Source organism: Callionymus lyra, chromosome 11, assembly GCF_982586985.1.
Source record: "Callionymus lyra chromosome 11, fCalLyr1.hap1.1, whole genome shotgun sequence".
Taxonomy (NCBI): domain Eukaryota; kingdom Metazoa; phylum Chordata; class Actinopteri; order Syngnathiformes; family Callionymidae; genus Callionymus; species Callionymus lyra.
The window spans coordinates 16,524,165-16,546,482 of NC_141828.1; the positions used below are offsets into that span (position 1 = coordinate 16,524,165).

Below are 22,318 nucleotides of genomic sequence, written 5' to 3' on the forward strand. Positions count from 1 at the left end.
TATATGATGGTAAGTACATCGTTTTAAAACCCAAACTGGTTAGTAGAATGACACATTCCATGAATGATGTTAGTTTTCAAAGCATGTTAGTAACATCGAGAGGGCAAAAAAAGTTTAACAAGAAAAAAGCAGACCAGGTACCAATAGCTGGTTTAAAATGGTGGTATTGCAGGACCATCCATACACAGCCTGAGCAGCAGGACCAAATGAAATCATATCCTATCAAGTTAAAATAAAAATATGATCGAGGCATAATACATAAAAATGCCTAAAGCACATCAGTTGACCTTTTTTAACTGAAGCCCCCATTTTTTTCTTATCCACTTGTATTTTCTTATCCAATCTGGATGTGCCCCTACAATACTGTACCTCCTCTTGGTCTTATTGATGAACTTTAGGATCACATTACTGCAATGAGACAAAGCAAAGACCCTGGCAAAGAATGCGAAAAGATGGTAATCGTGTTTATCTCGCAGTGCACGCACTGGAATTGTTTGGGTTAACTCTACCCACGGAGAAAAAAAAAGGGATTGTTAAAGTGCAGGTGAAGTACTAAACTTAACTTTTAATCTAAATATGTTCGGGGAAAGTAGTCCAATTGCAAATTTATTAAATTGCAAATTTATTCAAAGCCACGCCTCTCGGGGTTGAGGAAAATTAGTCAGATAGAAGAAATTATGTCAGTTTGATGCGGAAAACTCTTCAGCATTCTATGCAATATCCTGGATAAAATCAAAGGATTTTGACAATATGCCTCGTAGTTGAATGGCCACGGACCATACAAACATATACAGACTGGAAACCTTAATGTCTTAATGCCTTAAAAAGTGAAGTTGAGTAAAATGTTATGACTTACACAGTCATTGTTTAATGTAAGCACGATAATACAATATTTACCAATTCACTGAATTGTCAATGAAGGCTATTCAAACCCTCAAAGATGGGAAGCGACAGGAAGATTGTATAGGACATACCGTAACCTGCCAAAGACCACACGATAGTGATGGGTTTATTAGGCCTCATGAAACAGTTGTGTAGAGAAGACATGTATTCCTTTATCTTGATACAGTGAGTTCATTTTAACAGGCCACTAGTTTGAAGTCTCATGTTTTTTTAAAATAAATAATACAGTAATTTAATAAAAACTGCCATCACGTTTAAATGGCTTTCTTTTTCCCCCCAAAAAAACATCCCACAAATGTAATACATATTTAAAAATGTATATATATATATATCCAAAAGTAGGTTAAAAAAAATAAAAAATTACTTCACCTGCACTTTGACAAACTTTGAAAAAGGTAAAAGGCAAAAGTAAAAGTATAGAAGTTACCAACAAATGAACAGGGAGATTCATAATTAGACCTCTTTAGATTTAGATAGTTGAACAAGCATGGCATAATTTATTTCTCTACTCTGACACTTTTCTTTAAATATGTCTGAGCCAGTCAAGGAGAGTCCATCAATTGAGCGTGAAAAAAATAAATTCTGGCTGAAACCATTAATACAAGTGGTTGTCTTCCTCTTTTCTATTAACCTAGTTCCTTATATTTTCCTTCTGTCCAAAACATTTGAGTCTGGCCTCCTTTATTTAATCTTTGAACTATCATGCTAATTGTTGAGCTTCTGCCACTTTGTTTTACCCGTTTCGTACTGACTGCACTTTCTTTTGATTTCTTTATTGAAATTAAATGTAGTTGGCTTTTTATCTCATTAAACGTCAAGATATTTGTTCATCTAAATGGCTATAATACATGAAAATGTAGAAAATACAAAGCTAAAGAATATAAAAAAAATTAAATCTGGATGTTAAATTATTTCTTTACATTTCATTTATTTCTTTGGGCAATAATTGTCCTGATTAATTAATATTCATTCAGTGGATACTCCCAGTACTTTAGTACACTGTGTTAGACAAGTAACTCAAATGAGAGATACACAAGAAGTCTCACAAGAGGATAGCGTGATGGATCTGAGGTTATTTTTTCGGCGCCATCCTCTCAGCCAAGAGAGCGAAAGTGGCACGGACTGCAAAATAAGGGATTTCCAAGTTATATTTCACCCGAGCACGCCTTAGTCATCGTCTAAAATACTTGAGAATTATTTATGGGGCGATGAGTCACTGCGCTCAAGCTCTGTCAAGAGCCCATTACTGTCAATATGCAATGTTCAGGGATTACCTGTGCATTAGCTTTGGTACAATACGCTCACCTGGGTAGATTTTAAAGGTGGCAGTAGATTAGTACCTTAAATACATATGGATCGATATTGTATGTTTGGGAAAAGTCTGTTTATTAGTATTGTTTACGTGGTCACCTTTAGAGACACCTGACAGATGACCCTTTCAGCTAAGAAGATTTAAGATATTTACAATAAAATAATAGGCACAAGTTGATGCCACTACCATATACACTATAGCTTTATGGTTTAACTTTAATCAACATACTTATTCAATCACGTCCAACACAATATTTTTCATTCATATTCTCCCTGCTCATTTGTGCAACAAATGTGTCTTCATAATACAATAATAATTGTATAAATTTGGCTGTAAAAGTTTGTGATGTGATGGTATCTGGTTTGTTTTAATTCACTGCATCTGGGCATTGCCCCATGTACTGTTACCTGACGAAGATTCCGCGTTACTTTGACATCATGCCAATCATTGTCATTAAATTTCCCATTGACCGGCTCCACCAGAGCTTCAAAGGCTCCGGAACCCAAATTAATGACAAGAGAGACTGCCCCGTTTTTCAGCGCCAGGTTGACGTAATCAGCAGATTTTCCCGTGTGCAGCATCAGTCCGTTCCTCTGTAGCGTCTTGAATGACAATGTGATTTCATCACTGCTGCTTTGAATCGGGTTCAAGGACAAGTCGTAGCAGAAGAACTCCGATCCTTTGAAGGTTGCAACATACTCTTCTTTTCCTGCGAAGACAAAGACAGAGAAAAGCAATTTATTCATATCACAGGCTTTTTAGAGGGAGCTTAACTGAAACAAGTAAAGAACACTAGGATGTTCGAGAAGGGAATGATTCTTTCTTCACACATGGAAACACACTTAGGCGATACAACAGTCGACCCAATAAGAGGCTGCTGTCCACAAGAATTTGTCACCACATTGATTCCCCCTTAAAAGCACCAGAGAGCACCTTTGGGAAAACTGCAAGGGTCTGTAATTGAAGTTGACTGGATCCTAACACTCTTGGGCATTTCCTTCAATGTCTGAAGCCCCTTATCAGAGAAAATGAAAGACCTCTACCCCCTTTACCAAACCTTCCCACCCCCTACATGCCAGCGCATGGAACACATAACAAATTGAGCCAATAGTTTGGGGTCAATCTCATCTCTCCCTCCCTCTCCCTCAGCGTTCTCTCCAGCTTCACTGCATCGCCTCACGTTTAATTCCTTTAAGTGATATAAATTGACTTGGTGCTCCGCAAAGAAGTAGCAGATAATTTACACTTTTGGCCAACAGAGTCTGTTAACAACACAGAGGTTTAGCATAGAGACATATAGGTAGCATACACGCGCTCTAATGTCACGCTTCGTTTTTGACATGCAATTTGACTAATACTCACATCGCACTTGACATTTCTCTTGCTTATATTTACACACTTAATTCTTACGATTTTTCATGATAGTAAACTTGCCAACCAGAGAAGGCTTGACGCAATACAAACGTATCAGGAGCAATATAAGGCAAGTCCCGGCGTCTCTAACTATGTTAACAGCGTGTGGTCTGGTCATCGTGACTTAACAACGGGCTAACACAACATCAGTCAAGCTATAAGTCGATGGGTTTCTGCCATCAAATGACCTGTTCTTAAATCTTCTAACTAAACTTTTTGGGAAATTTAATTCTTCATCATCGCCGGCATACTTTGTGCTGTTTAAAATGCACATTTTGTGTTCATTTATTGTGTTTTTATTGAATATTCTGAGCCATATCTCAATTGATTGTTTTAAACATGTTTTACATTTTTAGACAGTTAACAAGTTTCAGGTTATTTAAAATGGCAAGTTTAAGATGCGATTAATCAATAGTTTCCATGAGTCATTGTCAAAGATTATTATTATTATTTATTATTGTATGAATCAATATGTATCCCAAACGATAAATGACTACTATAGCTCTCCTCTAGATGATGTAGACTACTATCCTATATAAAACACAATTTCAACATGGAGTTTTAGACATATTAATAATTAAATAGTATTTTATTCATATGACTGTCAAAGAAAGTTTAATGATAGCAGACATGGAGGCGAGAACATCAGACTTAATAATATAAATCAACATTAAATAAAGTCCTTTTTTCTATTGCCAGGCACGTCACCACACTCAAATCTCACTCTTGTTATTTTCTGAAACTTGGCAGATGATGAAGCAATTATAGGGCCTCCATTTGCAATTCCAAAAAATACAAATATTTTATCCCCCAACTCAGTCTGCCCCCCCCCCGTTACAGAGATCTAGCAGCCATTGGTTTATGGAGACCATAGCAAGTGAGTAAGTAAGTTTAATTTGTAAAGTGCCTTTCATAGACCAGAGTCACAAGGTGCTTAAACAACAAAACAATACGCAGTTAAAAATATATACATACAGTATTAAAAAACTCTAAAAAGGCCAAGACAGCATAACACAAACACAGGAGTCACAGTAAATTTATAAAAAGCCTACACAGAGGGAGCATGTTTGCATCAAACATCAGCAGATTCTGATCCACAGACCTAAGAGCCCAAGCTGGGGTGTAAGGCTGGATCAGATCAGTGATTTAAGGAGGAGCCTGACCACGAATAGATCTGAAAATATGAACCAGAATTTTAAAATTGACCCTGAAATAAACTGGGAATAAAGTGAAGAGTTTTAAGGATCGGGGATATGCAAGTTCTTCTTCTACTAGAGCGGGTCAGAACAATGATTATTTTCAATTAGGACATAAGTCCAGGCCTAAAACTAGGTTTGTGTTTGCATTTGGATTTTTAGAGTAACCTGGATCTCATCTGGGTCTTGGTCGGTAGTGTGAAACCCCCATCAAATTCTGCCCCAGGGCCATGTGATACTTTGGTAGATTTAGTCCACAGTCTTCTTATATATTGTAATTATAAACCACATAAAATGTAAAATATACAACCGTTTTTAAAATTGTAAAAAAAAAAGAAAAAAAGAAAGGAAAACTGTTACTGTTTTTTGTGTGAAAAAGTTTGAAGAGTCTTAACATTTTGATTACATGAATTGGGAAGCTTTTGGCTTGAGGCTACTGTTTCACTTCAGATGTGAAGAAAGTTCTGACCCCAGTGAATTAGAAACGGTCTTTTATGTAGTTCTACAACTCAAGGTGTTGGTTATCACAGCAAGTGGTATTTATTCTGTTGCCAAACATTGAGTCTTACTTTCGTTCACAGATTAACATAAATAGTCTGTTTACTCTCACTGAACGTGATAACATGTCAGCGTCTGAACAAGATGAAAAACTTTATTTACAAAAGCAGCTCATCAGGATTTTAACATTGGCAAGCAGCTCAAAGCAAAAAGTCACAATTCAGAAAAAAAAAAAGGATTCTGTCAATGTGTACATTTTGGCGGTGGAGAGAATCAAATACGTCCTGCCCGAGGGAGAGTGAACTACTGAGAAGACGTTTTATGACACAAATCCCTTACCACTTAGACATCCACCACTTTTTGGCCGACATGAAGACTCAGTACTTTTCAGTTCTTCAAATAGAGTAAGACTGAAAAGCGTGGTGGGGGGAAAAAAAAAGAAGAAGAAATCGGGGCTTTCAGTGCTCCTGCTGTTTTTCATCTTCTACTGAAGCAGGCTACTTGTAAACATGTGGCCAACATCAATTCATAACACACAACACGGTGTGATGGAAACATCCTGTGGTCTACAAGCAATCAAAACCTTTGCAAGGCCCCGTCACCTTAATGTCCTTGAGTCACGACAATTGAAGAGAGCACGGATAAGAGTTGGCGGCTCTCGCCTCTTTTTTCTCCCAGAGAACAAAGAGTAGAAAAAGACATGAAGAGAGTGAAAGAATCGCTCCTCAGGCACTGCCATGAATAGATGCACAGGTAAAAGTTGTCGCAGCCTTTTTTCCGGAATCTTTCAACCCATTAATAACATATAAGAGCTTGTGTCAAACATCTTTTATTAAGTGTGACATTTCTTATTAAATAACAATTACATTTAATTGCCTTTGGCTGTGGGTTATATTACAATGTCTATGCTATCGTTTTTTAGGATGGAGAAAAAAGAAGCGACATCCGATAATTTCTAATAATCTTACACTTTATACGCTAGTGATGGGTTGGTTCCGCTTTAATGGAACCATTATAAGGTATCATAATACAGTGTCTTCATTTTGAAATACCACTAGATGGCACTACATTTGGAAATGATGCCAGGTTTCATTAAATTAGCAAAAAGCAGAGTGCCATCTTGTGGCCATTCAAACTAAATACACTGTATCATGATACATACACAAACGTTTCATGAGGCCTCATCTACACATTACCGTTACTACTCTAATATTACCAACTTAACTTGATATCAAGATTATCAACTATTTTTGAATCATTTTTAACAATTTAAAACACCAAATTAAATATTACAGTATTTCATTATTATAATATTACTTTATCTAAAATAACCCTTCTGGTTTGAGTTGGATCTAAAATATTATGGTCTCATATATGACGCTTCTTACAGCTTAATCCAAACTATACTTTTATATTACCAACTTTACCCTTTATCTCAAGATCATTTAATAATATTTATCACGTCTCAATAAATATCAGTATCAGTATTTCACACGAAATACTAACAAACACCTGTTTAAGAGTTAGATCAAAATTAATTCAGCGTCACATTCTATTCAATTAAAATCTCAAGTTCAATTTCAGTTTTTTACTAGAAGTAAAAATGAGTGAACCCAGTGGTGGTTGGCAAGATTTTATGTTGACTAGATCGGTCACAAAAAATATAATGGGATGTACTAATACATATGTCCCTATGTATGTTTTTAGTAAAGATTTGTACATATCAGGTAAGTATCTGTCTCTTTGATCGTGTTTCCACATGCTTTAAATACCTCTAAAATACCATGAATCGTTCAACTTCATTCATTTATACCTCAGGATGAAAACAGCATTTTGTGATATTCAATTAGTCACTGCTTCATTGTGGAAAGTGTAAACAAGAATGCTTAAAATATCTAATTCAACAGAGGTGTCTGACGACCGTTGCAAGCAGGCTGCTGAAAAACCTGGAGTGTTCTTAAGTCCCTCCCCTCAGACATTAATCTGGCATCTGCTCCACTCTGCCAGTTTTGAAAATGAGCTTGTAACCGGGGGAGCACTTTCGCTGTCCAAATCAGATGACGGCAACCTTCTTAAACCAACGTGGTATTAATGGAATTTACTGCCAGGAGATTTTTCCAACTTTAATCACAATGAATTGGATCTGTTACAACTACTAAATTCATGATGAATGAAACTGGATAAGCTCTTTTTGTAAATCAGGGGAGTTGCTCCTCTGGACATGGACATATACATGGACATGATAGTGTTGGAAGTTGGGCTTGAATTACCCTTGAATATGATCAAAGAACCACTAAAAAAAACACTATAACCTTGTGTTATTTCAGGGTCAAAGTGACCAAAAACAAAAGGTCATTCACCTTGACCCAGAGACAACAAAAACCCATTTGTTTTTGGGCGTTTGGGCCACTTTGACCATGAGATAACAAAAAGGATAATGAGGATGATTTTTAGACATTTTGATATCACAATACCTTGCAAACCGTAAATAAATGGCAGGATGTGACGTACCTAGTTACATAAGTAAGTCAATTATATTTGTAAAGTGCTTTTCCAGACCAGGGTCACAAAGCGCTTAAACATCAAAACAAAACTCAATAAAAGATATACTTAAAAGATCAAGATAACACAGAGAACAACATAGGAGTCTCAGAAAATCAAGGAAAAGCCTGCACGAATAAAAATGTCTTAATATGTTTAAATGACCATGACCAGTTCATGCTGGGGAAGTGATAAAATTGTTATTTTGTTTGTTTCCTTTTTGGTTGCCCTGTTGAATGAGGCAAGTCTCTGGTTTGGTCACAACATTATTATTATTTTTTAATAATGCTCACTTAGGATCTGGTGCTCATTTTTGGCTGTTGCATTACATCAGCCGTTGTAAAAAAACTGTAGAGGACATTACAGTTCCCCTTGTTGATATATTATCTCATGAAAGCTGTTGAGAGAATTCTTACTGAGAATCTTTAATTGGCAAGCAAAAAAACGAGTTACTCTACCGGGTGGACCTTGAATTCAAAGTAGGGGTGGAAACAAAGTGGCTCCCCCCGCAGGGCATTCAACAGATTCCAGTTTCGACATGATTAAAAAAAAAGTAAGGATGCCTGGCCTGTAGTTGGTTAATGCAGACATACTTTTTCAATAAGCCAAGTATTAAAAAAAAAAAAGAGGAAATTTGGGATTGAGAGTGGGTCTTCCCGTGAGAGCTATTCTGGTCAGCTGGAGTGTGTGGGCCGGTCAGATTTCATGGTTCTGTGTAGAGATTCTCTGCAGGATTGGCAGTGTAGTTAGGGCTAGTTAGTCTTCTATTATTTATGTGTTGGAGTTGCTCCATAATTATTGGCTTATATCACAGTGATTTAGTTCGACACCAGAGGTACTGCTGTTTCCCACAGGATAGTGAACTTTTCTTACCATCAAACTTGAGAAAAATCGTATACAGTAAACAACAAGGTTTCAAAACTCCCATCGTTCTGCCCAAAAACACTGTTTAATTTCCATTAAAGTCGTGAAAGCTCTGTAGTCCATATTCAGCTTCCCTCAATGGTACTACTTACAATTCCTATGGAGACACATTCTAGATACAGAAAAGGATTGGAATGTCCAAGTCAGATTGGAAAAATCAAATCCTTTTTTCAAATAAAAGATTCTTCAGCCAACACATAGATAAGGCTTTTCCTGATCTTTCCTTCACACAGGTTTTAGTTGCACAGAGAGCCAACAAGAATGGTGTTTATCTTGCAGCTTGTACAATGACTTTTTAGCGTCACAAAATCAGGTTAAGCTTCTTACGACAGAGGGAAGAGCTTGTGAAGTGATTTCGCAGAAAATTTGCCATGTTGACATAAATAAACAACGTTATACATCATTGTTTTCTTTAACACTTTAATCCTCATTATTTCAGTAATTCAGTATGACCGATGCATGACTGTTTCATGTTGAGCTTGTGTGCGGAGTCAAGCGTAGAATCTCTTCATATGTCACACAGTTTAAACAATCTCATGTTGCGTAATCTCACTTCTCTACTTCCTACATGACATTAGTGTAATGTGAAGGGATCCTACTTTGCTGATAAAAAAAAAAAAAGTGGGATTTTGTCTGGTGTGTACCAACGTTTGAGGATTCCCACTTTTTAATCCGAGTGGATCAGACTTCCACCCGCACAACGCTCTTTCCTGTTCTTCCAGGATTAACACACTTCCTGGAACTGTACTTGTGATAAGGTGCTTGAGAAAACAAGCTACCTCATGGTCACCAGCATGAGAATCGTCTGTCTGTGGAGTAAGCTTTAAAAGTGGATTAAAAGTTTCCACTTTAAAATCCGTTGGATTCAACACTCATCAGAACAACACTCTACAGCCCGCCTTCTACCTGGATTACTTCAATTCTTAAAGACTTAAAAGACACAGAGGTCCTTAAGACAGGAGATAACAAGTCACCTGATGATCCCTTCTAAATAGATGTGCAGAGGAAGGACTTGTGGTCAGAAGAGACATTTGCTTGGACTTTTCCTGCAACATCAATGTAGAGTAGTGGATGTTTGCATCTTTCCTGCTTGGCGTGCAGTGCAGTGTGTTATTGATTTTCCATCAAACTATTTAAAGTTAAGTATAGTTAAGATAAACGGAATGTGCATAAAAAGCGTGTCGTTTGAGTTGTTTAATGGATGGAAATATTTTATGCAATAATAAATATGTATATCCTGGATAACTTTAGATAGTCAGCAAAAAGTTAAGTTTTAAAGCACATTACAAACAACAAACCAAATGAAAGTATTTTATCTGAAGGTTTAGAATTTGCTTTACATAGTCAACACCGTTGACCTGATTCATCTAAAAATTATAACAATATTTACAAGGGACAATTTTTTGTTTAAATAATTATAACACCGACTTAAACCAAAACATAAGTCCTGCACCAAAACTATTTTTCGGTACAGACAGTGATGAGGTTACATGTAATCAGTAGTCACAAATATTTATTATTTAGTAAAATATCCCATTTTTTTGTCTTTTTTGATTTGAGTTTTGTATTTTGTTGTGTTGATTTAATTACATTTACACTCTAATGACACTAAACAGTCGAGGAAGCAATGTTTGTGAGGCTTCAGCTGATTGGACCAGCCCACCAACAATTTAAAAATGTATGTTAAAATGTTTAATGCTGTGGAGTGATTCAACAAAATAAAAAAAATAAGTTTCATCTTGTAAACGTACTAAAGCGTGGTTTACTTTACCTCTTGACGCAACGTGAAAGAGATCATGGAGATTGTGTTCCATACTTTGTGTGCGAGTTCTTTATGTTTTTCCGGAGGAAAAAAAGGAAGACCGCACCTCGACGTTTTTGGTGTGAATCCAAATGAAAGACCCTAATAACAGTGGACATTAAGATCACCAATGTATCTGTCTGGTGTTAAGACAACTACAGAAATGGGTTTTTAACACCACCATTCATGGAGGTTTGAAGTGCAGATAAGCACAAATGTTAAACTCTTTGGGTGGAAGAGGCAAAAATGGATGAATCACACAACTTTGCTGCCGTTTAAAAGTAAACACAAAATGAAGATTTATCATGTTAGTAGCAGACATTTTATTGCTTAAAATGCAGGGGTAAAGTGGACAAGTAGAGTAGATTTTCTTGGATTTGTGGCTAAATTAGTAACACTCACAGACCTAATAAGTAACAATGTTACAATGTTTGTATTAGGAGAACAAATATAAGATTGTGTTGTAAATTTCTTGTTGTATTTATCTCAGCTCCAGCTTGGACAGTGTCTCTGTCAAGTATTTTAAACGCTCTGGCTTTCCACACTTGCTAAGGAAGGACTTCACATGCGACAGGACTTCACTCAAATATGTCCTTTATTTTCTTTTCAAAAGGTGTAGACGGAGTAAATCGAAAAACCTTTAAACAACAGAAATGAACCATTTTAAACACATGCTTTTCCCAACTTAGCAAAACTATGTATATTCTATACAAACATTATCAATAATTAAAACCACAATTCTCAATAGTTATATAAAAATAAATTTAGTCTCACATCTTAAGACATGTTTTTAATTTAACGTAATCTTTTTCTAACGTAGTCTTTTATTTATTTACCTTGGTTTTTATTTTGATCCCTTTGCATTTAACCACACCTTAAGAATAAATGTCATGTAGGAAGTAGAGAAGTGAGATTACGCAATAATGAACTTCTCTTGTCCAATCATGGAATAAATGTAAATAAACTGTAAATGAGGAAAATAATAAATTGCCCTTTAGCAGAAATACAGAATGCAAATAATAATATTAACTTTAGCTCAGCACAATTCAAACAACTCCTCACTAACACAGCCAGAAAGCACACTTCAATTCCACTGAGTCACACAAGCCTACCAGGAGCCTCTTTGGTTTTAATCCGTTTTCCATGCGTTTTATTCAGTGGTTTCTTTCTTTGTCCGTTTCCTGCTGCTGTTGCCTTGTTCTCCAGCTTATAACTTTAATTGTCCTCACCTGTTGAGGGTCTGCAGTCAGCTGCCGTCAGGCGCAGCTCCCACAGCCAGACATCCAGGCACATCGCCCAATTGAAATACACTGCACTTGTCACTGTGCAAGATTTACACTAATACTCTAGGATCAGCCTCTAAAAACAAGATTTAAATATATACTGAGTAAAAAAATTAGTAAAAATTAAATTGTGGGTGAACTATCACTTTAATAGCTCTTCCAGCAAAGCTTTATGCTAATAACGTGTACAATTCTAAAAATAAGAAGGATCTGTCTCGCCTGCAGTTAATACAAAACTCTGCAGCGAGAATTCTGACCTGCTCTAGTAGAAGAACTCACATTTTTCCGATCCCTAAAACTCTTCACTGGCTGCCAGTTTCTTTCAGGATTTTACAATTCTGGTTTTTACTTTCAGATCTATTCATGGTCAGTCTCCTCCTTACATCAGTGATCTGATCCGGCCTTACACCCCAGCTTGGGCTCTGAGGTCTGTGGATCAGAGTCTACTGATGGTTCCTGAACACGCTGCAGGACCAGAGGAGAGAAATCCTTCCAGACTGTTACTCCTAAGCTTTGGAACGATCTTTCTCTCCCTCTGTGTTTGATGGATCTACTGACTACTTCAAGAAACATCTTAAGACCTTTCTATTTGTGCAGGATTTTTCCATATTTTCTGGGGTTCCTGTGTTTGTTTTATGTTGTCTTGACCATTTAAAGTTTTGAAATTTGTATGTATTTTTATCTGTGTATTGCTTTTGATTGTTCAAGCGCTTTGTCCATCCTAAAATCCATCATGTTTTACGATTCTTATGAAATATACACACCTTGAAATACTCCCAGATTTTCAATGATCAATCTCCCTAAAACATTAAGTCAGACATCAAAGGTGTGGAAAGCAATACTGACTGAGATGTATTAGCATCGCGAGCAGCTGAGGCACTATTCATATGTGCTGAAATGACAAAAATCTTAATACAAAAGCGCAACAGAAGCGAAACTTTTAACCCAAGGGATATCACAACAAATGAAGGTGATGGGAAGCATATATCGGTGGCAGCATGGCTATTAAACTTAATGATTTGGTGCGACTCCCTTCAAAAAAGAACATTTATTTGACGAGCTTTAACAAATAACTCCCCTGAAAGTGTCATCTTTCGGACATAATGGCCCTGGATGAGGCAATGTATGAATAGAGGTCTGTGTGATCGACGTGAAAAGAGCAACAGGGCATTCCAGGACACACACACAAAAAAAAGGCAGCAGATGAATTAATAACCGGCAGATATAAAAGATGAAAACCAGCGTAATTCTAAAATCACTCTAAATACAGACGACACACTTTCTGCTGCGGGGCTCTCATTTGCTCATAACCCATTACAGAATGACAACAGCATTACAGTGAAGAGGGAATGTTATGTGGTGAATACTAATCTGCAAAGTACAATCCTCACTAAATCCAGAGGATAATAACGTAAGCCTTTTGGAGATAGAAGGAAGGATAGCTATCAAATCCTCATCAAATGAGAAGTACTTTCACATAAACGAGGAGTTATTGTAGTTAAAGGTCAGGAGATAATAAACATTTCTTTTTTTCCACTCTGAATGATGCCTTTTATGAGGTTGTGTCACTATAGTAACCATGATTCTTCTTAATTAAACCAATAATACACACAAGCAGGTGTATAGTTAAAAGTTGAAGGCTGTTCTATGGATTCAAGGGCTGAATTTAAGCCGACAATGAATCTTAAACCACCGTAACAAGGTGCTCAAATTTGACATAACCTTGTGAAGGTCGCTTGTGAAAAGCGGGAAAGGGGAAGTTTAAAGGTCTGTTTTTTGATTACCGGGGAAAGAAAGAGAGCAAGAACACTTTCAGAGATCTAATTCAGTATACACGGTAACATTTCCGGGAAGTGGCGAGGCATGTCGTCGCACTGAAATAATTCATGCGCTAATTACATTGGCAGTGTCTCTGCGGATGATTTCTGTGCTGCTTTTGTCTTCCCCGCTCTCGGCACGGAGATCCACTCTTGGTCTGACACAGCATGAATCCTTGACAGCAGGCCAACACTTGGACAGTCGGCAGACACACTTGCTCATAGTTATCATCCGTGTGCTCATCCCCTCTCGGCCTGTGTGCTCATGCATCAAACTAATTAGCTTCAAACTCACTTTTTTCCTCCCAATATTTTCCTCTTGCCAGGACTGACAACTCTGCGTCAGCTTTATAGTCCGCTCACATTATGTATTATGCATATATTGTCCGATGGTTTTTACTTCTCCCAAGTTTCCTGTTGTCGCATTTACTTGTAAATATTTTTGCAAATGTACTTTTCAACACACCAAAATCAGAAAAGCTTAAAAAAACAACAGATAAAAGCATCACTTAATATAATTTTTCTGAATTAGAGCACTGTCAAATCGACTCACTATCCTGACTTAGATGTAAGGTGTTACTCCCTGACCTTTGGCTAAATTATAACTTAGTCCGTCGTCTTATTCACACTCCAGATTTTGTTTACATGTGACCTGTAATATTGCAGCATCAGTACTTTGTTCGTGCAGTGATGAGTCAACCTGTTTACTTAGAATGAGGCTCAATGCAGAAAACTTCGGCACTTATTGAAGGTTAGCTATGATGTGATTTTTTTAAGGTACACATCTTTTTTTCACCTCCGATTCTTTCTGGAAACTCTTACTTCTTTACCAGCTCAAACAATTCAGCACAAGCTCCTTTGGTTTCACAGGTTGGTTGCATCTTTTTTCCTGGCCTGTCCAGGTATTGAAAACAAGGCGTACAATGATGCTCTTGTTTTTTCTAAAGTGCAACAAATGTGAAACTCCAACTCTCCTGACTTACTCACATGATTTAAATGTTGAAGTCTTCCTCTCCAAGATGCAATAAGTCTCTCATCGTGAAGATGTTTTGCTTATAAAGTTCTCCCCTGTCTGTAATCCCAGCGAACAAGAGGTTACGAGAGCAGCGTTCATTATGACATATAATAATGGCTTCGCTTATACTCCAGCCAGCTGCAATCACTATCCGCTTTGTTCATACAACGAGTCCCTTAGAGGTGGAGACTTTCTGCACTAGTGATACACGGTGATGAAACTTGATGATGTGTTTTCAGTGGGCGGGGCTTAAGCACATTTTCTAAAGTAATTATTTCAATGAAAAAATGTTTTTGTACAAACAGACACATACTGATGAGTACAATAGAGGTCCAAGATCTATTTAAAATCATCACATTAGTTGCCCTTTAATAAATGTGACTAAGTTGTAAGTTGATCCGCAACAATGCAACAGCCTTTAATACTCATTAGAACCAAAGCATTTACTTTGTCGTTTTTAAGTAATAAACATCCTGTCATCACCCTCAATGCAGTGGCAGCATTCCCAGTGATGGCGTTTCTCCTACATGAATGTTGTTGTGTTGTCGTTTTCTGCTCAAGAATAATTTACTGGTGTATACTAACTATAAAAATGATTTGATCCCGTCAGCGTTATTAAATGTTTAACATCTTGTGCAGTGACGAAACCTAAATTAATTGGTCTGCAGGGAAGACTGATCGCTGAGTTCAATGTTTGTCGTAATAAAACAGGAATAATAATGAATGTGCTCCTGGGAGAGCGTTCGTGAGTTTACTTCATTGTCAGACAAACTTGATTTGATTATCGTCTGAAACAATGTTCACGGAAACATGATAACATAATGAATTTGTTTCCTTCACGATTACTAAAGTATAATATCAAATGATTTAACTTGTGCTGTATAATAAAAAGGTTGCAAATAAGGAAAGTCCTTTTTTTTTTTATTAATTGTGGGATTTTTTCAAGCCTCTTCATAATCAGTCAACAGATTTTCACTTTTTAGTTAATGTGTCAAGTGAAACCTTGAAGTCCAGGATAAACCAAGTATTTCAGATAAGAACCATTTTTCATGCTTCTCTTCCAGTACATCTGTAGGTGTGGTCGACTACTAGTTTTTGTTCTCTGAGCACTGATGTCAGAGCAATAAGATCAGAATGCTCGTCCATGCATTTTATATTCCGATGCCAACCAAGTGGCCTGTCTATCAAGGCCAGTTCTTTCAGGTGCAGTGAGCCAAACTTGAAATAAATCTATCCTGAATCCAAACAAAGTCTTGCTGGCAGATCTGAGTCGGCACCCACACAGTAAGGCAAGAAAACCAAAAAAAAAAAAAAAAAACCCTTTAGTTGTGTCTAGAGCTCCTGTGATTCTGTGTGTGCTGTCAGATTTGTAATGGTCACTCGGAACCTGTGTGTGTTCACGGCTGTGTGTGTGTGTGTCTGCGCTAGTGCATGTGTGAACCCCCCTCGGTGAGGGAATAGAGAGCAGCACATTTGAGCAGCGTCATTGCATGTTTAGAATTCTGCTACACCGAGCAAAATTGCTGTAGGAAAGTGAAGCCTGACAGAATCCCAGCATCACCTCGCTGTGCTTCTGGGTAAGGTCATCACAGACCGAATGTGCTTATTCTTCTGTAACAGATGAGTGAGTTCAAATCTATGATTTTTGAAAATGTCTTTATTGGAAATTTTAATTGAATTGGGAATTTTTAATTGGAATATACTGTGTGTAAATATGTTCTTTATAATAAGATTTTGTCATCTTGAACTTTGTTCTTTTTATTGCACTTTTTATTGCACTTTATTGCACTGTTTTTTTTTTTAATCCAATGAAAACCATCTTCCCGAAGGAGATCTCCAGAGGGATTAATAAAGTTCATCTATCTATCTATCTATCTATCTATCTATCTATCTATCTATCTATATATATATACAGTATTTATATATATGTATTTGGCTCATTGTGGATAAAGTGTGAATTAAATGTTTTTTTTGTTAAGTCATGTATATTTCTTTCTTAGTTCATCCATTAAAATTTCACTCATTTTCTACTCACCCTCATATCGACTAATAGTTTGGATTTATTTCAGAGTAATCTGTTCCTTTTTGGAGTTGGCTAAAAAATTTTTTTTAGAGTAATGATGGTCACTCATTTCTCTTCATTTAGCTGATTTGTTCTTGTCATAATATGAATTCTAACAGTTGTCCAATAAGACTGTTGACTGTGTATCAACTAGACTTCTGCAAAACACAACTGATGGCCCAACTTCTTTAAAAAGTCAAGAAGTAACTCAGACAATAAAATTTGTGAAGCGAAAACCATGTCAGATGTCAGGTGACGACCACTCGAATCTGAAGAAACTAGACTATATTCAGTTAATAACATTTGTTTGCCGAGTAAAAAAATCCATGCATATTCATTGATAATCTACAATAAAATATCATGAAAATAAAGAAAACACATTGAATGAAAGGGTGTGTCCAAGCTTGTGTTTTCCAACCCCCTTTTCCTCGGTGTAATGATACATTTCCTCCCACCCTCAGCTACAGGGAGAGATTGTCCGTCACTAAAGATGCTGACCTATGGAGGGAAAATTACTCACTTTAGGGTATTACTGTTTCAGTCGTGCTGTCGGCCTGCTGACACTAAACCAAGGTCATTTCATAATGGCTTGTCCAGCTGCCACTCCGCTGTCAACGGGCCTGAGTGATGAAGGAGAGTGCAGCCGGTTATTGTGACAAGAGTCAAGGCTACAACAGCGTGATAAAGATCAGCCTGTATCAGGAGCGATATCGCCTGAGAAAGAGAGGTGGATAAAAAAAAAAAAGAAAGAAAAAAAAAGATGATCCTGCATTTTGTCCTCCTAAGCCCTTAAAGTGTTGACGAATAGACCTACTTTGTCGCTGCTTACATCTTTGCATTCTGCAGCGAGCAGCATCAGTCGAAAAAAAGGCCACACGAATAAATGCATGTGATTGGCAAGAGCAGTCATCACAATGCGGCAACATACTGAGAAGTGCGCTCATGCTCTTTTCTCTGCTTCCTGTCAATCTTGCCACATTTACAAATGGATCAATAGCGGCCGAGGCGCTCGCGGCTCGCACTTTTCACATAGATAAGGTCATGTAGTTGCTCAATACAAGGAAATGCAGTCATTTCCTGCATTATTCATTCCTATTTTTCATGCCTTACTTGCGCCGCGCATTTCATTTCAACATTGTATTTTCATTAGAGTTATCACATTTACCATGTGGCCCTGCAAGATTCGGCTTCATTCTTATTCATTTGATCTGAAACTATTGTTTAGTTTGCATAACGTTATGTTCAACGCATTTCCATTTCCCATTTGCGTGCGTGTATCCTCGTCATGGTAAATTATCAGCCAAGAGGCTTAATGGGATTTCCTTGTTTCAGCAGTTAAAAGACAAAAGGGTGATTCACTACATACACAACCTAATTCCATTGTACTCATTGTTCTCTGACAAATTCATATACAGAAACAGACGTGCATACAATTTGCGAACAGCACCGTCTTAAAACATGCAGATTGCTCACAGCCAGATTCTGCTGAACACCACCAACTGGGAATTGAATTTAAAAAAAAAACGAAAAAACTCATGTTGCAATAAAAGCCTAAAAGTGTACAAATGGTTTAACAGGGTTTGAACTCGACTCAGGTGACGAACAGCATGCCCCAGCTTGTGTTTCATCTTCTATCTTTAGAGCTCACAAATGAACCCAAGAGGGAGCGGAACAGTACTGAATGTTAACCACCCAAGTCACCCATTTAAAGCATTAAGGCACTCAATCATGCGCCGCTTCACAACGCACAGCTTATGTGAGCCAACTTGTTGAAGCCTTTTACACTTATTTTCTATTATTTAATAATTGAATAAACTTGAGTTGCGTTTAGCGGTATTGTTTTATCAAACCAAAAAAATTCCCCAAACTTTTTGTACCGGGACCGGTTATTTGCCATGATGATTTTTGGCTTGGATTTAGAGGCCGATGTTTGGATAGAAAAAGTAAAAATACAATAGCATGGCCTGCAAAAAAAACTACAATCAAGTAAATGCTGATTCAGCAAGAGCTCTTGACTGTTTACAACAAGTTTGTTTATTTGCATCTGAGTATATTTGATTATATGCTGAAGATGGTGTTCTGTGTGTGTGCATCTGGTAGATTACATTGTAATTACTTTGTTCCAATGTGTGAGCATGTTTTTGGTTAAGCATTATTTATTTAGAATGAGGACTTTGAAACAAAACTGTTGTTTCTAGAGTTTGGGTTTCACTCATTTTCACTAGTCAAGAGTCTCTTTTCTTTTACATACGTCATCTAAAAATGTTCTCCAATACGTGTCTTGAAAAATCCAATTATAAACACTTCACTGTCTCATCCATCCTAGTTAAGCAGAATAAGATTCCAAGTCTACGCAGAAACCTTAGGAATTCTAACATTTGTAAACTCAGGCAAAGAAAAAATGTTCTCAGTTATGAAAAAGAACACTTAACTATAGCTGATACCGATTGAAATGGTTTGAGGTCAAACCCTGTTCTGAAAATACTCACTGGACCTAACAACTAACAAGTTTTTTGTCATTTCCTAAGGATGAACAGGACTTATGCTAAGCTCATTACTCAAAAACATTCAAATGCTCTATATTATCTGAGTGCCTATTAAAATTTCAAAAGGACTAGTCCCCTCTGTAAGTTCCATTTGGACACCCCTACTGCCCAGAGATATTTAATGGATTTTTGCTCCAGGATAATGTTTTAGCCATCTATTTCTATCAGATAAATCTTGCAGCTCAAAATTAACAATAAAAAGTGTTCAATAAAAATGGGGTAAATTAATATGCATGTCAAGAAAAACTTTAAAAAAGGATAGAGTGCAAAAGTAAAGTGAGACAAAAAGAAATGAGAATAAGTTATTAGAAATGGGTTAATATCCCTTAACCCTCGTGTCGTCTGGGTCAAGGTGACAATTGTTTACAGGCCTCCTGGTCACCTGGACCTAGGGACAACACAAGGGTTCATTTGGACCAAACAAATCGAAATGGCAAATTTGTATCAATTCAAGAACAGACTGATTTAATGGCTTCTCTTCTTTACAACTTATTTTCAACAGCAACATCCCCGAAGCAACACGACAGAAGCAATTGAATTTGCCTAACTTCAAATGTGATGCCTTTTAAATGTGACGTCTTAAAACTGTAAATTAAACAGACAGACACTAAGCATAATGTACTACTGTCACTGGGGTACACTTAACCACCATCTTTTATTCTACCTTTCAATTAGTTAAGGTGAAACTGTGCTAACAAGTAGCAGCCATATTTAAACTCCAAAGAACACGTCTTGTTTGCCTCCTTCAGCAGATTCTCTCCCACACCCTTTATCAAGGCCATCGCCCAGGGTGCCTGAGCCTTTTACCGATCTGAAACATCAAGCCACCTGCCATGGAAACCGCGGCTGTTTTCACCATATGCCTAGATGTACTGCCAAGCCTCCGCAGTCTGTTCTGCCCTCAGCAAATTTCATTATGGTATGGCTCTTGGCACAGCTCATTAAGACTATCAGTGTGGCACGTCATCCTTCCTAACACAAGGGATGCACAAGGTTGAACACCCACAGCATCGTGAGGTACTTAAAAACTTTTGAAATGTCCACTTTTTTCAAAATTTCTGGGTTAAATAACATGGTGGGAACAAAATCACACAAGGAGGTTTTTTGACAGACAGACAGACTGTCATGGACAGACTTCCATGGAAATACTAACTAGGCATAGCTAAATATGTTTTTGTTTACTTTAACCTCCCAACACTATGACATTGCCATCAATGACTGAACAAAAGAATATGCACTTTTTTTAAAAGTAATAAAGTACATTTTATTTCTCATCTGTTGACAGACATCAGACTGTCTTAGAGCCAGAATCATCTAACCCATGTGGAGCTTCATGAAGCTGTGTTTAAGTCAAAGCTATGTATTTCAGTTAGAGGAGTGAGGGCCAAATTGACCAATTAAAGTTTGGTTTTACGTGGAGGGCCCATAGTAACAAAGTCAACAGCCGGAATTTTGACCGATATGATCGTATAAGAGTGGTTAGAGGGGGGGATTGAAATGGCAGGAAACAACAGTGACTTTGTGGCATTGCCAATTTTAAATTGTCCAAACACTAAAAAACTACTGTAAATAAGAAAAAAAAGAAGACCAACTCCAGAATTATAGTAAAATAAGGGGGAAAGTATCATGTTTGTAATCAACTAATAAGCTATAGACTTCATCACATCCACCTGGGTCAGTAAAGGATTCATTAAACTTACAAATCTGGCCATCAACATCCATGGTTTCATTAAATAATTCAAGATCTTCAGAGATTGTTTATTTATCTTTAACTATTATAAACCATAACTTCAGAAAACTGGAGATAAGGGTTTTTCTTGTGGAGAGTTTTATTGATGTTTCTTTTCGGCCCTGATGGCTGAGGTGAATGCTCAGCTGTGGAGCCCACGTTTCAACACTGTGTTGCGTGCCATTGTAAATTCATTTGCACTCACGCTCCACAGGGGGCTTAAGTGAACGCTCGACTTGGGACAAATGTTTAGTGTTTGTATGTTTTTCATGGCGTTTACGGGTTTCCTCAAGCAATCTAGGACCCAGATTAAAAAAAAAAAAAAAAAGGATTTGAAGTTAACTCATCTAGAACATTTAAACACATTCTACAAACATAAAACCAGAGCTTTGTGCTCAAATGACTAATTATCACTTGCAAAAGCTTCTCAGTACAATACATTCTAGATAAAGTAGTGAAAAAACAGTTACTGAGAGCTTAAATAAGAGCCTTCAAATTATGTTTGGAATGTGTATGCGAGTCAAACTGAGAGCCATGTTGGAAAAACAAGCTTTGGATGTGGTTCAGCCTGTGATTTTACTTTAGCTTTCAGGTTAGTCAGGCAGTGTACTTTGTGCCATCCAATACCATGTTCACAGAAACAATAGTTTCAGGAATAGTTTAGGAACTGTATCAAGTCCTAGCACACAAGCTAGTATGTTCACAGTGGACATACCAAATAAGACAACATAAGAGAAAAATCATTAAGCAATGGAGTATGTAGTAAATTAACTATTCATGAAGAACAGAATAAGGCTCTACTGTACTTTAACATTATGTTCTCTTAACCATACTGTTGTCATGTACATGTACTAAATGATATCACTAAACAAGGCTTTAGCAAATCTACTGTTATCCTTAAATTAATGTCTATGCCTGCGGAAAAATCTGGCTATGTGTCACAGAATGTGTTTAGAAGGACGCTGGTGTTTCACAACAAAAAAAAGACACTCTCCCCTGGCATCCATGAGCCACTATGATGGTGCCATGAGGCTGAAGCAGTTGCCCACTCACATGGTCAGCATAGTGCCAGATGGAGTGAAGCCACAGAGATCAACTACAGTCCTTTGACTGAGGTTTTCCTGCCAGCCCGACATTCTCTGGCATCTTGATGTGCGTTCTATTCATTTTCAAAGACAGATGTTGTTATTTCAGTCCATCCGATTCATTTTCAAGAACCAAACAACAAGCGTTGTGTACATTGTTTTCACGTGTGTTTTCGCTGCAAGAAAACAGAAA

At 37.2% G+C, this 22,318-nt stretch overlaps 1 protein-coding gene across 13 annotated transcripts in view; it reads right to left on the reverse strand.

Moving 5' to 3' along the window:
* LOC148069397 (neurexin-1a-like) overlaps positions 1 to 22,318 on the reverse strand; it is a 250,064-nt gene that overhangs the window by 170,897 nt on the left and 56,849 nt on the right. For all 13 annotated transcript variants that reach the window (XM_087802393.1, XM_087802401.1, XM_087802398.1 and 10 more), the window contains one exon: positions 2,623 to 2,924. In XM_087802393.1, the coding sequence (XP_087658519.1) occupies positions 2,623 to 2,924 (302 nt within the window). The remainder of the gene's footprint in view (positions 1 to 2,622; positions 2,925 to 22,318) is intronic.